This window comes from Physeter macrocephalus, chromosome 12 (genome assembly GCF_002837175.3).
Source record: "Physeter macrocephalus isolate SW-GA chromosome 12, ASM283717v5, whole genome shotgun sequence".
NCBI lineage: Eukaryota > Metazoa > Chordata > Mammalia > Artiodactyla > Physeteridae > Physeter > Physeter macrocephalus.
Genome location: NC_041225.1, coordinates 86,614,971 through 86,632,343, shown reverse-complemented (window position 1 = coordinate 86,632,343; position 17,373 = coordinate 86,614,971). Strand labels below are relative to the sequence as shown.

General features: G+C 49.3%; 1 protein-coding gene across 2 annotated transcripts in view; it reads left to right on the top strand.

Moving 5' to 3' along the window:
* The window catches only part of CYP26B1 (cytochrome P450 family 26 subfamily B member 1), a 19,489-nt gene extending 12,132 nt beyond the window's left edge, over positions 1-7,357 (top strand). For both annotated transcript variants that reach the window (XM_007104932.2, XM_028497095.2), the window contains exons 3-6: positions 1,062-1,337; positions 1,598-1,753; positions 3,223-3,507; positions 3,890-7,357. In XM_007104932.2, coding sequence (XP_007104994.1) covers positions 1,062-1,337; positions 1,598-1,753; positions 3,223-3,507; positions 3,890-4,282 — 1,110 coding nt within the window. In that variant the 3' untranslated portion in view covers positions 4,283-7,357. The remainder of the gene's footprint in view (positions 1-1,061; positions 1,338-1,597; positions 1,754-3,222; positions 3,508-3,889) is intronic.
* The last annotated feature ends 10,016 nt before the right edge of the window (positions 7,358-17,373 follow it).

Genomic DNA, 17,373 nt, shown 5'->3' with positions numbered 1-17,373 from the left:
TGTGGGACCCTCCCAGACCGGGGCGCGAACCCGGTTTCCCTGCATCGGCAGGCGGACGCGCAACCACTGCGCCACCAGGGAAGCCCGGCTTTCTGATCTTTTGACGTGGGAGGCCTTGCCCCCATCCCCGTGCCTCCAGACCCGGCCACACTGTAGACATTTGGATGGCACAGTTAACAAACTCCCTACCATCTCTGCCCAGTAGGTATTTCCCAGGGAGTGAGAGCAGTCTTGGGTCTCAGGAAGTCCTGCTTGCAGTCTAGCCTTGGACTCTCTTGTTCTCCCATCAGTGGAGTAAAAGAGCCACCTACTGCTTTCCACCTCTTCCTTGTCCAGTCCGTTCACCTCTGTTCTGTTCCTCCTGGGCACGTCTGCCCCGTGGCCTGGGCATTCGGGAATGGCCCCTGCAGTGGAGGAGCAGCCTCCCCTCCAGCCCTGCCCAGCGCCCTCTTGTGTTGCCTCCCACTCTGGTATGGCCACATCGCCTGCAGACCTGTTGGCAGCTGGACTGCCCAGTCCCCGGGCTTTGCCATTATTTGGAGCACATGATTTTCTGGGGTTTCAGAAAGGAATGCCAGCTCAGGTCACCCTGTGAGTGACATTGAATGTCCCAACTTTATGAACTGTGTTTTATTTTATTTTATTTTATTTTGCGGTACGCGGGCCTCTCACTGTTGTGTCCTCTCCCGTTGCGGAGCACAGGCTCCAGACACGCAGGCTCAGCGGCCATGGCTCACGGGCCCAGCCGCTCCGCGGCATGTGGGATCTTCCCGGACCGGGGCACGAACCCGCGTCCCCTGCATCGGCAGGCAGACCCCCCAACCACTGCGCCACCAGGGAAGCCCTGAACTGTGTTTTAATCTCGTCCTTCCCCTGCCTCCCCTCCAAGGTGTGGGCAGTAGGAGGGGGGTTCAGAGTAGAGGAGCCAGCAGAGGGACTGTGTCTGGAGACGGAAAGGCTTGAGCTTGGTCAGGGTAAGGACCTGGAGTTTTCCCTGATCAACGGTGCATCAGTTGGGCCGAGCGGGCAGGCCAGAGTCCATCTGACCCTCTGCCTTCCAGGTCTTCTCCAAGATCTTCAGCCACGAGGCCCTGGAGAGCTACCTGCCCAAGATCCAGCTGGTGATCCAGGATACACTACGTGCCTGGAGCAGCCACCCCGAGGCCATCAACGTGTACCAGGAGGCCCAGAAGCTCACCTTCCGCATGGCCATCCGAGTGCTGCTGGGCTTCAGCATCCCCGAGGAGGACCTCGGGCACCTCTTTGAGGTCTACCAGCAGTTTGTGGAGAACGTCTTCTCCCTGCCTGTCGACTTGCCCTTTAGTGGCTACCGGCGGGTGAGCACCCAGGGCCTGGGAGGAGAGGAGGTGGGCATCCGTGAGCCCACCCTGAGGGAGGGGCAGCTGACTGCTAAGCTGGTCACTGGTCACACAGACAGAGGGGAGGTTTCAGCGGGAGCCTTCACCCAGGGGTCTCTGCTGCTTAGATGGGAAACTCTCAGAAGAGTCCCCACCCCGCCCTGCCCGGCCTTGGGAGGAGACCCTCAGTGACCCTGCCCTTCCCCTTGGGTAACCAGATGGCCTCCTCCCCGCCTCAGGGCATTCAGGCACGACAGACCCTACAGAAGGGCCTGGAAAAGGCGATCCGGGAGAAGCTGCAGTGCACGCAGGGCAAGGACTACTCAGACGCACTGGACATCCTCATCGAGAGCAGCAAGGAGCACGGGGAGGAGATGACCATGCAGGAGCTGAAGGTGGGGCACCCCTCCCCACCCGCCTCAGGCAGCGCAAACGCCTGCGCTCCGTGCTGGGGCTGCTCAGGGTGGGGGCACCCGCACGGGCGGGGCCGCCCCTGCCCTGCCCACGGCTTGCTCTGCACCCAGTCCTGGTGGTGAGCGGTCCTCACAGCAGCTGGGCCCCACTGTCTCCATCTCACCCACAGTCCCATCTACCATGTTGGAAAAGATACCGAAAAATGCTTCTTAGAAACCCTTAACAGACTCGGCGTCCGCAGCGTCGTTGACCCCCTCACTCTCCCCAGCCAGCCCCCCACCCCAGTATTCACTATTTCAGTGCATTTCGTGGTCACAGTAGCCCTAGGAGGTCACCTAGGGAAATGCGGGCCCAGAAGGAGAAGCCACTTGCAGGAGGGCAGCCTCAGCCCTTGGGGAAGAGCAGCCCTTTCAAGTGGGTGTCACTTGACACTCTCCCAGCCTGCCTGGCACTGGCTATGCCCAGTTGGGCTGCTGGCCCCAAGACTGTCCACACTGGGCTCCAAGAAGGGCTTCCTGCCTGCCCTTTCTTAGGGTGGATGTTCCACCTGAGGAGGGAGCATTAGTTCGTCCTCGTCTAGACTCTGACACTCATGTGCTTGCCAGGTGCCCGTGGACACTTCCCTGCCGACTGCTCTGTCCCTACTGTCTCTGCGTCCCTGTGTTCTAGCTCCAGTTTTTTGTTTTTGTTTTTTCCTCATGAGCCAGGAAGGAGCCCCAAAGACTTTCCCATTTCATAAGAAGTTTTGTGACTTGTAGGTGGTGCCATGGCAAGTAAAGGACCTGTTCTTTCACTCCGCTCTCTGGGCTCAGCATCCACATTTGTAAAATGCAGGGCTTGGAACAAGATAACTTGGTGGGGCCTATCTGGGGGGCACCACTGCTCCCCAGAGGACCCTGGAGGGGCTCTAAGTCTTCTGGGGACCACCTTCCCTCAGCCTTCTCACTGCAGTCCCATCCCAGGTCCTCATGGGTATGACCCCAGACTGCTTTCCCAACCCCTCAGCTCTCTTGACCACCTACCAGATGTCCTTCTCCTGGGGAGGGAGGAAGGAGCTCGGGCTGCCAGTCCGGAGGCCCAGGTTGAGACCCTGCGCCTCACCCCCACTCGCCCGCACAGTGCCTGCTCCTTGGGATTTGCTCTCTTTCTGCTGTGAGCTCACTGCACTCATTAGGGCTGCTGAGGCCGGCCCTGGAATCCGGCAGTGAGAGAGAAGCAGCCCTTCCCCAAGGGACTTTTAGGCTTGTGCTTCTGCCCCAGCCAGGGGACTGGACCCGTGACCTCTGTCCATCGTGGCCCAAATGGCTCAGCAACGTGAGGCTCAGAGGAAGCAGCAGGGCCCAGCTAGATGACCCCGGGGCCTGGGGGACACCGGCAGAGAGGGGCTGCCCCCAGGCTGGGGCCACCAGGCCGAACCCAGGTTGCAAGCGGTGCCTCTTTGCTGCTGCAGGACGGGACGCTGGAGCTCATCTTCGCCGCCTACGCCACCACCGCCAGCGCCAGCACCTCGCTCATCATGCAGCTGCTGAAGCACCCGGCCGTGCTGGAGAAGCTGCGGGAGGAGCTGCGGGCCCAGGGCATCCTGCACAGTGGCGGCTGCCCCTGCGAGGGCACGCTGCGCCTCAGCACGCTCAGTGGGCTGCACTACCTGGACTGCGTCATCAAGGAGGTCATGCGCCTGTTCACGCCCGTCTCCGGTGGCTACCGCACTGTGCTGCAGACCTTCGAGCTCGACGTGAGGCTGGGCCCGTGGGCTGTGGGGTGGGGGGTTGGCCGATGGGAAAGACCAGCTCCCCACGGGGTACCTCAGCCTCATGGGGAGACGGTGCTTGCTTTCAGGGAGCTTTCAGGCTGACGGGAGGGACCCAGCAGGGACCCTGCCCCAGATGCTGGGTCAGATGCAGCCCAGCTGGGTGTGCTGTGAAGCTGCATGGGGACATCTCTAAGTAGGTGGACTGACATGCCAGAAGGGGAGGCTGGCCAGTCCCCCGGGGACCACAGTGGGGTGCCTCCAGGAACATCTGGGTGGGGGCTGGCAGGCAGAAGGTCCTGGGTCATCTCAGACCTCCTCTGGTTCTCACCACCGCATCCCACCCCTGCCCCCGCCTTGCCTCCAGGGTTTTCAGATCCCCAAAGGCTGGAGTGTCATGTACAGCATCCGGGACACACATGACACGGCGCCCGTGTTCAAGGATGTAAACGTCTTCGACCCTGATCGCTTTGGTCAGGCGCGGAGCGAGGACAAGGATGGCCGCTTCCATTACCTCCCTTTCGGTGGTGGTGTCCGGACCTGCCTGGGCAAGCACCTGGCCAAGCTGTTCCTGAAGGTGCTGGCAGTGGAGCTGGCCAGCACCAGCCGCTTCGAGCTGGCCACCCGGACCTTCCCCCGCATCACCTTGGTGCCCGTCCTGCACCCTGTGGATGGCCTCAGTGTCAAGTTCTTTGGCCTGGACTCCAACCAGAACAAGATCCTGCCAGAGACGGAGGCCATGCTGAGCGCCACGGTCTAGGGCGCCAGGCCTCGGGGCGGGAGGCGATGGAAGGGTAGAAACCTGTGTGTGGGAGGGGGCTGGAGCCCGGGGAAGAGGGAGGGCCCCCCAGGCCTTGCCCGCCCCTCTTCCCCTCCCTGGCAAACCTGCCCCAAGTCAAAAGGGCTCTCCGGGGTCGGGCTCTCCCCCTGGCCCCTGCTTCTCTCTAGTCTCTCCAGTCCCCAGCAGCTTAGCTCCCCCGGGAAAGGGCCTGGCCCTCCGCCCCGCATGCCCATCACAGTGTTAGATGTCGGCTGTGCTGCAGCCTTTGCTTGTGATGTTCTGAACTGGTCTCTCCCCTCCCTTTTCTTTTGGACTCTTTTCGTGTGAGGTCAGGTGGTTGACATGGGGGGAGGGAGGAAAAGAGGTGCCCCCTTTGGCCCTTTCTTCAGCACCCCCTCCCCTCCTGCCTCGGCTCAGATGGAATGAGTGCCCCTCCCGGTGTGGCCACCAGTGCCCGCGGGGAACAGCATCCTGGGTAATAGAACACCAGTCACCCTTGGCAGGGCGGGGCCTGGCTGTAACCAGCCTGGAGGCCCACCCCTTGCCGTTTTGGACATTTGAAATTACCTATTGCTGCTACTTTTTCTCTCTTCTGACCTTAGGGTAAAGGACCCCCAGGCCCTGTCCTCCCAGCATCCTCCCTGGTGGCCCTGGGCACGCGCACTGACACCCGCACCTTTCTGCCAGGCGGCCTGGAGCCCGCCCTGCTCCCTATTACACATACACCCAAGGCCCTCGGCTCATGGATGGCCTTCCCCCCCACCCCCATATTTATTCACTAATATAACCGAATCTTGGTGTTACTGGGACTGGAACAAGTATCTCCTCCGTCCCCTGGCCTCCATCCCAGCTGTCCCCGGCAGGACTTCTGCAAGTGACCCAGCCACCCCCCCGCCCCCCGCCGGCCTAGGGTCGAGAGCAGCTCCCCCAGGCGCCAGACCTTCTGTGGGTTCAACCTCAGAGCCTCACTCCCGAGGTGAAATCCAGCACATCTGCCTTTGTACCCTGGTGGGGATGGGGAAACGGCCCACCGCCTCCCTCCCTGCTCTGTCAGAAACCTTGATCGCCTGGGATTTGGAGGCTGCTGCCGTGTCCCACTTGGTCACTGTTCACCCCAGTGCCCCCCACTCTGGCTAGTGAGTATAGGGAAGGATACGGGTTCTTTCTTCTGACGGGGAGCCAGGGCCTCCGTCGTCCCTCCCTCAACCCTCACCCTTTGCCCTTTGCCCTTGGAAAGGTGTCCTTGAAGTCCCTTCCCCCCTCTATGCCACTGTCTGCTTAGCCCAGCTCAGGGGTGCGGGGACCAGGTGAAAGCAAGGGGAGGTGAGTGCAGAAGGCAGCCCTTCCTCAGAGCTGACTCGGGCCCTCTGCTTGGTCTTGAGGCAGCTGAGGAGGGCGCTGCAGGGAGAGCTGAGGAGGAGGGTACGTGTGATTTGTCAGAAGTGATTTGCTTGAAAACCGGCTGGTCAGGGGATGAAAGAAGAGCAGCTCCTGCCACTGGCATTTTGAGTGTTGGCAATTAGGGATGCCTCCCGGGGATGGTTTGGGGCCTTTGGTGAGTCTCTAAGTGATTTTGTCTGTTTTCAAGTTTTTCTTTGCTTTTCGTGTTTCTCTGTTGGCTTTTGATGTTTTAAAAGCGGTGAATCCCCTTTAGGAGAAAATCAAAAACACACAGAAGAAGAATGCGGGACGTCGATTCCCGGTTGCCTCTCCGTAGCAGTGGCCACTGTGAACAGCTCAGTGGCACCCCCAGTGGCGTTCAGTGGGCAGGCGGAAGCCCCCCACTCCCACCCCCGTGCACACCTGCCTTGTGGTGGGCTTTACAGGAAAGGCTCGTGCCTGCGGACTGTTCTGTCACCCCCATGCTCAAGTCTTTCATTTGGTTCCTACCTTTTCACTGTTAAAAGGCAAGTGCGGCACAGACGTTATTGGCAAAAACTGACCTTAAAAAAATGAGTAATATCTCTCAACCTCCCCCACCCCACCGCCCCGTTCTGAAAAACAGGCAAAAATGTGTAAAGACTCATCAAAGCTTGAAAATAGCTGCATGGTGCACCAGAATCTGTTACCTACAAAAAAGCCCGGTGTCTGGAAGTTTAATGCTCCTCTCAGCTGACCCAGCTTGCCCTGAACCAAATGTCTTTGACTAAATATCGAGGATTGCAGTAAGTGCAGCTTCAGACAGGAAGCCTGCCAGGCCGGGCCCCGGCGAGGGGCAGGGAGCTGGAGGGCTGCGGGAGACCTCAGTGGCCTTTGGTTTGGGTGACCAGCCTGGGAGGGGCAGAGAAGGCAAGGCTGAGGGGATCCCTGTGAGGGAGGGAAGGATCATTGGCCCCGCTGGGTCTCAAAGGCAATAAGAAGAGAACTGAAGAAAGCTCTTGACTGGCTGACAGGAGGGTTCCAATGTTGAGACTCACCCATGTCTCCTCTTTACATCCATCCGTGTCTGTGTGCTAGTGTGTAGGTTTTATAGAGGTAGCATTAGGTGGGTGATGTGTTCTCACTTACCATTCCTACTATTGTAACTTGACATTAAAAAGACAAAACCCCACAAAACTCTTCCCGCCATGGGCTTGCAGATTGAAGCACTTTCAATGTTGGGCGCTGGCATTTGTGTTCTAGTCACCATCCTGACCCTGCCCAGATCGCTATGATATAATTTTATACACAAAACTTGTTTTTTCATAAATGTTATAATTTTTGTGTCTGTCTTTATAAACTATTATAAGTACTATTTTTGTTATAATTCAAAATAGATATTTAGAATAAAGTTTTTGCTGTTAAATATTTGTTATTTAGTAAAATATGAATTTTTTCCTCTATTGTAAACATGGTTCAAAATGTTAATATGTTTTTATCACAGTTGTTTTAATATTGAAAAAGCACTTGTGTGTTTTGTTTTGATATGAAACTGGTGCCGTGTGAGTGTTTTTGCTGTCGTGGTTTTAATCTGTATATAATATTCCATGTTGCATATTAAAAAAAGTTGTGCATTTTGTGATTTTGGAAATACTCAATGTGGCTCTTTTATAGGCTTCTATAATAAACCTTGAGGACTCACCCTCGTTTGGCTCTCTGGTCTCTGCCTTCCCAGCTCCCTGAAAGGGTCCTGCCGTCCACCCACCCTCCGTTCCACAACACCCAGTCCCACCTGTCAGGCAGGAAGTTCTTCCCCGAAGTGTTTTCCCTGAGGGGCCAGCCCCCATTCCCTGCATGAAAGCACACAGAGGTCCGTGACTGTATCCTGTGAGCAGTAGGTTCCCTGGGGAGGGGAGGATGTACCTGGAGGGCCACTGTCCCCAGAGGCCTGTTGCAGCACGGGGCAGCTGGGGGCCGCATCCCTGGCCATGTGGCTGGACCTGGCTGGGCCAGGTGTCTCCGTCCTGGACACGGCAACCAGAGCACTGCAGAGTCCATCTTGTTCACACGAGTGAGGACACGGATGTCCACAGCCACGTGGCACACAAGAGAGCAGAATTCAGTTCTCCCGACTCCCAGCCTCATGTGCCGTGAGGCAATTCTCAGAGCCTGTTTCATGGGTGCTGCAGGAGCAAACGGATTCTGGGATCAAATCAGTCTGGGGAAGGGCTTAAACAGCGCTGGGCAGACTCCTGCACTGCGGGACCGCTCAGGACCTTGAGCCTGGGGGTGGGCATGCTGAGGGACTGAACGGTGTAGAGCTCAGAGGTTGCAGGGCTCCCCGAGCCCACTTGACGACGGAAACCATGTCCTCTTTGCCCATTCTCACACTCTGTGAAAAGCTGCTCTGCAGCCTGACTGTCCCAGAAGCCCATAGGTGACCCAGCAAAGGGTGTCGTCCACTGCCAGACAAGGAACGTCCAGTGCGGTCCCCAGAACTTAGGGTGGGGAGGGAGGGCAGTGAGTGGCAGAGCCGTGGCCCCTGGAGCTGCACCAGGAACTGGGGGGCCCGGCCCTGGCAAGGGCAAGGCCTCACAATGCCCAGGCCGGGCCCAGCCCCTGTCTTGCCAGGTTCCCTCCCCAAGCCCCCACTGAGCCAGCCTGAAAAAAGGCCATTTTGTGGCTCCAGTGTTTCTTTTTGATACACTCAGTCAGACCCAACCTTGGCCCAGATACATCCCAGGACACAGGGCCTCTCTCAAAGAGCCTGGCACCCAGAGGGGCATGACCAGCATCTCCTGAACAGTGCCACTGGGTGGTCTGCTCAACCTGTCCTTTTCCCTGTGCCATCTTTCTGCCTCACCTGACCCTCCCCAGCGCAGGTCTCCGCTCCCCGAGCCTTAATCTCCACCCTGGGGAGGGGAGAGCAAGATGATCCCCTGTTTTGCATCAGATGAAGCAGAGACTCAGTGTAGCACGGACCTTCTCACAGCCACACAGAAGCAGAGGCTGGTCCTGGGCCAGAACGGGGGCCACCTGCCCTGCACGGCACATGCCCCACCAAGGGGGATTCCTTCGATGGCGGTCTCCAGGGTCAGCTAGAAACAGCAATGGACACCCCCTAGCTTCCACTGGGAAATGTGCCAGTGGAAGGTAGTAGTTTTTCAGAGTGTAAATTCCATCTCTCCCACTGGAATGTCCTGTGTGGCAGCAGAGGTGAAGGAAGCGTGGTCCTTGGGCTGCCCTTGGTCTGACCGCCCTGCCACGGGGTGGGAGGGTCCAGCCGGCCGGGTGGCTGGCTTGTCATCACCCAATCTGTCCTTGCCTCTCCCCCGTAGGCCCAGCGGGTTGGTGACATCCCCCACGCGGCTGCCTGCCCTCGGGATCTCCTGGCCTGGAAGGAGAACACAGGCCGCTGTGGACAGGCCGACACGGCCGCTGTTTGTCCAGGGGCTGGGGCGCCAGTTTGGAGGGAACTCACAGACCGCACATTCTGCCACCTCCCAACACTTTTCCAAAACAGCCCGGCCTCGGTTGGGCCTGGCTGCCTGGGATGGTCGGGGGCTGGGAGCCAGGAACAGGGCAGGGGAAAGCAGGGCCTCAGGGCCAGCAGAGTGAGGTGACCAGGTGAGAGCAGAGACAGCACGCTGCCAGAGTCAGCCTGCTCAGCTCTGATGGGCCTTGGTGGGGAAAGAGAGAGAAGGAGGAGGGCTGCTTGTATCTGGGTTGGGGGCTAAAGGAAAAGCAAACCTGATTGCTGAGTCCGCAGGCTGAGCCAGCCAGGCTCCGTTCCTCACAGAGGCTCTGGAGCACTGAGCATGGTGGGGAGGCGGTGATGGCGAAGCAGCAGGCTGGGGCTCGGCTGCAGCTCCTCATCCCCTGCCCCACTTCCCGTTCACCAGACTGCTCTGCCCCAGGGTTTGGCCTCCACTGGCCTCACCCACCCCCAGGGACTGTGGCCTCCCAGGACACACTTATTCCAGGCCCAGCAACCTTGGCCTTCCCATAAGGAGAATGCCTCCCCTCAACCCCCCCAAGCCCTGGTATCTAGGACTTTGGTCCCTTCCAACTGATACCCCATTCTGCACAGCAGGCGAGTGACAGGTGAGCCCACAAAGACTTCCATGGGAGTGTGGCACTGTGACACCACCCTTGGAAGCAGCTGGGCCTGCCCTGGGGGCTGTAGCAGGCACAGTGGGGGTTCCTTGGCTGGCGGTAGCCATGTGGCCGGATTGCTGGCCCACGTGAGGGCATCAGGCTCCCTGGGAGTGAACATAGGTGGTCTGGGAAGCAGATGTGCCTGGGCAGGGCCCACCTACTTGGCTACAGTCCCCTCCTTCCTGGCTTGTTGGCACCCAGAAAAGCCCTTCTTGCCTTGCCTGCTATAGACTTGACTTTTGTTTTTTAGACTTGTCATGTTGGTTAAGTCCTTCCTTCCCACAGCTTCTTCTTCTGGGACTGAGGCTTAGATTCCCTCTGAGTGTAATGTTTTGTAGAACACATTGTCAGTGGTGCCCCCAGAGGGATGCAGCCGAGAATGCATCACTCTGAGCCCATAACTGCAGGAGTCACATGGCAACCCCCTGCAAGGACTCTGATTGGTCCAATTTGAGTCACATGCGGGAAGGAGGATGGCTTCCTCTGATTGGTTGCCCTGGGGTGGGGGCAGAGAGGTGGCATATGATTGGCAGCCCAAGGAGGAGATGTGAGGGAATTGTTGGAGGGGACAGATGGAAGTGAAGTTTACCCTAGAACCAGCCAAGGAGGGAGGGAAAGGAACTAGCATTATGGGAGAAGATTGGGGCTGCTGAAGGGATGTGCCAGGAGGGTAGGAGGAGGATGGATGATGAATGATATTTCAAGAGAAGAGAAGGTCTTAAGTGGAAGACGTGACCACTTCTGGTGAGGATGTTTGCATTATTATGATGTCAACTCCTCCTCCATCAGAATAATGTCTGCCATGCTTCCAAGGGCTTTGTGTGACTGTGCATGTGTGTGCTTTATTTTGAAATAATTATAGAGTCACAGGAAGTTGCAAAGATAGTACAAGAGAGGTCCATGTATGCTTCATCCAGTTTCTCCCAATGGCTTCTTACATAATTATAGTAAATATCAAAACAAGAAAATTGACACTGGCACAATGTTTATGTATAGTTTGATGCCATTTTATCACACCTGTAGATTTGTATAATCATCACTGAAATCAAGATACAGAATTATTCCATCACCACAAAGATCTCACTTATGCTTTATAGTCACTTGCTACCTCCCCGCCACTCCCTACTCTTCCTAACCCCTGGCAACCACTAATTTTCCGTGTCTATAATTTTGTCATTTCAAGGTTATATAAGTGGAATCATTCAGTGTGTGGTCTTTTGGGATTTTCTTTCACATAGCATAAGGCCCTGAAGAGCCATCTGAGTTATTGCATACATCAGTAGTTTGTTTCTTTTTGTTGCTGAGTAGTATTCCATTGTATAGATGTACCACAGTTTATTTAGCCATTCACTCATTGAAGGATATTTGGGTTGTTTCCAGTTTTGGGCTATTACAAATATTATGTTGAGGTAACTTCCTTCTATTCCTAGTTTGTTGAGTGTTTTTACAATGAAATGGTGTTGAATTTTGTTAAATGCTTTTTCAGCATCAGTTGAGATGATACTGTCATTTCCCCACAGTCATTCTGTTGACGAGATGTATTACATTGATTGAATTTTATATGTTGAACCATCCTTGCATTCTAGGAATAAACCCCACTTGATCATAGTGTATAATCCTCTTAATGTGCTACTGAATTCTGTTTGCTAGTATTTTGTTATGATTTTTACTTCCATATTCATCAGGGATATTGATCTGTAGTTTTCTTTTCTTGTAGTGTTTTTGTCTGACTGTAGTGTCAGTGTTATGCTGGCCTCATAGAATCAGTTTAGAAATGTTCCCATCTCTTTAATTTTGGGGAAACGTTTGAAGAGTATTGGTGTTAGTTATTCTCTAAACATGTGGTAGAATTTATCATTGAAGTCATGTAGTCCTGGACTTTTCTTTGTTGGGAGGTGATTTACTAATATTTTATGGGGGATTTTTGCATCTATGCTTATGATAATATTTAGTAGTTTTCTTTTTTTGTATTGTCTCTGTCTGATTTTGGTTTCAGGATAATGGCCTAATAAATTTTTTAGGAGGTATTCTCTCCTATTTTTGGGAAGAGATTGTGTAAAATTGGTGTTGATTCATCTTTTTTCTTTTAATAGATCTTTACTGAAACACAATTCCTCCACAATACTGTGCCAGTCCCCATTGCACAACAGAGCGAATCAGCCACATGTACACCCCACCGCCCCTCCGTCCCAAGCCTCCCCCCATTCTCCCCCTCCCACCCCTCCAGATCATCACAAAGCACCGAGCCCATCCCCCCACACCTCACTGCTGCCTCCTACCAGCCAACCACCCCACATCCAGTAGTGTACACATGTCCACGCCACTCCCACTTCACCCCAGCTTCCCCCTCCCATGCTGTGTCCTCAAGTCCATTCTCTATGCCTACCTCTTTATTCCTGCCCTCCCCCTAGGTTCAACAGTACCATTTTTTTTTTAGATTCCATATATATGTGTTAGCATACGGTATTTGTTTTTCTCTTTCTGACTTACTTCACTCTGTAGTAAAGTATAGACTCTAGGTACATCCACTTCATTACAAATAACTCAATTTCGTTTCCTTTTATGGCTGAGTAATATTCCACTGTATATATGTACCACAACTTCTTTATCCATTCATCTGTCGATGGACATTTAGGTTGGTTCTGCATCCTGGCTATTGTAAATAGTGCTGCAGTGAACATTGTGGTGCATGTCTCTTTTTGAATTATGGTTTTAGTGAACATTGGGGTGCATGTATCTTTTCTAATTATGGTTTTCTCAGGGTATATGCCCAGTAGTGGGATTGCTGGGTCATATGGTAGTTTTAGTTTTAGTTTTTTAAGGAGCCTCCATACTGTTTTCCACAGTGGTTTTATCAATTTACATTCCCATCAACAGTGCAGGAGGATTTGCTTTTCACCATACCCTTTCCAGCGTTTATTGTTTCTAGCTTTTTTGATAATGGCCATTCTGACCAGTTTGAGGTGATACCTCATTGTAGTTTTGATTTGTATTTCTCTAATAATTAGTGATGTTGAGCATCTTTTCATGTGCCTCTTGGCCATCTGTATGTCTTCATTTGTGAAATGTCTGTTTAGGTCTTCCGCCCATTTTTTAACTGGATTGTTTGTTTTTTTGATATTGAACTCCATGAACTGTATATTTTAGAGATTAACCCTTTGTCTGTTGTTTCATTCGCAAATATTTTCTCCCACTCTGAGGGTTGTCTTTTTGTCTTGTTTATGGTTTCCTTTGCTGTGCAAAAGCTTTTAAGTTTAATTAAGTCCCATTTGCTTATTTTTGTTTTTATTTCTGTTACTCTAGGTGGTGGGTCAAAAAAGATCTTACTGTGGTTTAGGTCAAAGAGTGTTTTTCCTCTAAAAGTTTTATAGTGTCTGGTCTTACATTTGTAGTTTATTTTTGTGTATGGTGTTAGGGGGTGTTCTAATTTCATTCTTTTACATGTAGCTGTCCAGTTTTCCCAGCACCACTTACTGAAGAGGCTGTCTTTTCTCCATTGTATGTTTTTGCCTCCTTTGGAGTAAATTAGGCACCCATATGTGCATGGGTTTATCTCTGGGCTTTCTATCCTGTTCCATTGATCTATATTTCTGTTTTTGTGCCAGTACCATACTGTCTTGATTACTGTAGCTTTGTGGTATAGTTTGAAGTTGAGGAGCCTGATTCCTCCAACTCCGTTTTTCTTTATCAGGATTGCTTTGGCTGTTCAGCGTCTTTTGTGTTTCCATACGAATTGTAAAATATTTTGTTCTAATTTTGTGAAGAATGCCATTGGTAGCTTGATAGGGATAGCATTGAATCTGTGAATTGCTTTGGGTAGTATAGTCATTTTCACAATATTGATTCTTCCAGTCCAAGAACATGGTATATTTCTTCATCTGTTTATGTCATCTTTGATTTCTTTCATCAGTATTTTATAGTTTTCTGAGTACGGGTCTTTTGTCTCCTTAGGCAGGTTCATTCCTAGGTATTTTTTTTTTAAATAAATTTATTTATTTATTTTTATTTTTGGCTGTTTTGGGTCTTTGTTGCTACGCGCGGGCTTTGTCTACTTGCTGTGAACGGGGGCTACTCTTCGTTGTGGTGCACAGGCTTCTCATTGTGGTGGCTTCTCTCATTGCGGAGCGCAGGCTCTAGGCACGCAGGTTTCACAATATTGATTCTTCCAATCCAAGAACATGGTATATTTCTCCATCTGTTTATGTAATCGTTGATTTCTTTCATCAATGTTTTATGGTTTTCTGAGTACAAGTCTTTTGCTTCCTTAGTCAGGTTTATTCCTAGGTATTTTATTCTTTTTGTTGCAATGGTAAATGAGATCTTCTCTGATTGCTGTGGCTAGGTCTTCCAAAACTATGTTGAATAAGAGTGGTGAGGGTGGACATCCTTGTCTTGTTCCTGATCCTAGTGGAAATGCTTTTGGTTTTTCCACCATTGAGTATGATGCTTGCTATGGGTTTGTCATATATGGCCTTTATTATGGTGGCTTCATAGAATGAATTTGGGAGTGTTTCTCCCGCTGCATTTTTTGGAAGAGTTTGAGAAGCATTGATGTTAGCTCTTCTCTAAATGTTTGATAGAATTCGCCTGTGAAGCCATCTGGTCCTGGACTTTTGTTTGTTGGAAGATTTTTAATTATGGTTTCAACTTCATTACTTGTGATAAGTCTGTTTATATTTTCTAATTCTTCCTGATTCAGTCTTGGAAAATTGCACCTTTCCAAGAATTTTTCCGTTTCTTCATGGTTGTCCATTTTATTGGCATACAGTTGTTTGTAGTAGTCTCTTAGAATCCTTTGCACCTTTCCAAGAATTTGTCCGTTTCTTCATGGTTGTCCATTTTATTGGCATACAGTTGTTTGTAGTAGTCTCTTAGAATCCTTTGTATTTCTGCCATGTCAGTTGTGATTTCTCCTTTTTCATTTCTAATTCTATTGATTTGAGTCTACTGCTTTTGCTGCATCCCATAAGTTTTGTGTCGTTATGTTTTTGTTGTCATTTGTTTCTTTTTATTTCTTCTTTGATTTCTTCAGTGATCTCTTGGTTATTTAGTAGCACACTGTTTAGCCTCCACGTATGTTTGTTTTTTACAGTTTTTTTCTCTGTAACTGATTTCCAATCTCATAGCATTGTGGTCAGAAAAGATGCTTGATACGATTTCAATTTTTAAAAATTTTCCGAGACTTGATTTGTGACCCAAGATGTGACCTATCCTGGAGAATGTTCCATGTGCCCTTGAGAAGAAAGTGTATTCTGCCACTTTTGGGTGGAATTTTCTATAAATATCAATTAGATCTATCTGGTCTATTGTGTCATTTAAAGCTTGTGTTTCCTTATTTATTTTCTGTTTGGATGATCAGTCCATTCGTGTAGGTGGGATGTTAAAGTCCCCTACTATTATTGTGTTACTGTCGATTTCTCCTTTCATGGTTGTTAGCATTTGCCTTATGTATTGAGGTGCTCCTATGTTGGGTGCATAAACATTTATAATTTTTATATCTTCTTCTTCGATTGATCCTTTGATCATTATGTAGTGTCCCTCCTTATCTCTTGTAACAGTCTTTATTTTAAAGTCTATTTTATCTGATATGAGAATTGTACTCCAGCTTTCTTTTGATTTCCATTTGCATGGAATATCTTTTTCCATCCCTTCACTTTCAGTTTGTATGTGTCCCTAGGTCTGAAGTGGGTCTCTTGTAGACAGCATATATATGGGTCTTTTTGTATCCATTCAGCCAGTCTGTGTCTTTTGGTTGGGACATTTAATCCATTTACATTCAAGGTTATTATCGATATGTATATTCCTATTACCTTTCTCTTAATTGTATGATCCATCTTTAACTGTTTGGTAGAGTTTTCCAGCGAAACCATCTGGGCCTGGACATTTCTGTTTTGGGAGAAATAGTGAATTCAATTTCTTTAATAGTTATAGGACTATTTTAGATGATCAATTTCATTTTAGTTGAGTTTTAATAGTTTATGGTTTGAGGAATTGGCCCATTTTTTCCAAGTTGCTGAATTTGTGGGTGTATAGTTATTTATAGCATTCCCTTATTATCTTTATAATGGCTTCAGGATTTTTAGTGATATCCGCTGTTTCATCCCCAGTATTGGTGATTTGTGACTTCTCTCTTTTTATTTTTGTAAGTTTTTATAGAAGTTTATCAATTTTATTGATTTTTTCAAAGAAGAGACTTTTGGTTTCATTGATTTTCTTTATTATTTTCCTGTTTCAATTTCATTGATTTCTACTTTTCTCATATTTTAAGGATTTTTTTAAATACTTCTTTCTTCCAATTTTATTGAGGGATAATTGACATACAGCACTGTATAAGTTTAAGGTGTACAAAATAATAATTTGACTTATATAAAACATGAAGTGACTATTACAGTAAGTTTAGTGAACATCCACCTTCTCATATGGACACAAAATTAAAGAAATAGAAAAAAAATTTTTCTTATAATGGAAGTCTTACAATTTACTCTCTTAACTTTCCTATATAACATACAACAGTGTTAATTATATTAATCATGTTGTACGTTGCATCCTTAGTACTTATTTATCTTGGAATTGGAAGTTTGTACCTTTTGACTGCCTTCATCAATTCCCCCTCCCCCCATCCCCTGCCTCTGGTAACCACATATCTGATATCTTTTAATATGAGCTTGGTTGGTTGGTTGGTTTTGAAGTATAATTGATTTACAACACTATGTTAGTTCCTGTTTAAACAATATAGTGATTTGGTGTTTTTATACATTTCAAAATGATCACCACAGTAAGTCAAGTTGCACTATGTCATTATAAAAAGATACTACAAAATTATTGACTATATTCCTCACACTTTACATTTTACACCCATGATCTTTATTTTGCAAATGGAAGTTTGTACCTCTTAATCTCCCTCACCTATTTCTTTCCTCCCCTTACTCCCCTCCCCTCTGGCAATCACCTGTTTCTTCTCTGTATCTGTAACTCTGTTTTGTTATATTTGTGCATTTGTTTTGTTTTTAGATTCTATATATAAGTGAAAATATACAGTATTTGTCTTTGTCTGACTTACTTCGCTTAGCATAATACCCTCTAGGTCCATCCATGTTGTTGCAAATGCAAGATTTCATTCTTATTTATGGCTGAGTAATATTCCATTATATATGCATACATAGTATTGTATATATAATATATATGTGTATATATGTGTATATATATGTGTATATATATATATATATATATATATATATATATATAACACATCTTCTTTATTCATTCCTCCATTGATGGGAACTTGGGTTGCTTCTGTATCTTGGCTCTTGTAAATAATGCTACAATGAACATTGGGGTGCATATATCTTTTCTATTTAGTGCTTTTGTTTTCCTCACATAAATACCCAGGAGTGGAATTGCGGGATCATATGGTAGTTCTATTTTTAATTTTTTGAGGAATCTCCATGCTGTGTTCAATAGTGGCTGAATAAATTTATATTTCCACAAACAGTGTATGGGGGTTCCCTTTCCTCCACATCCTCACTAACCCTTTTTATTTGTTGTGTTCTTGA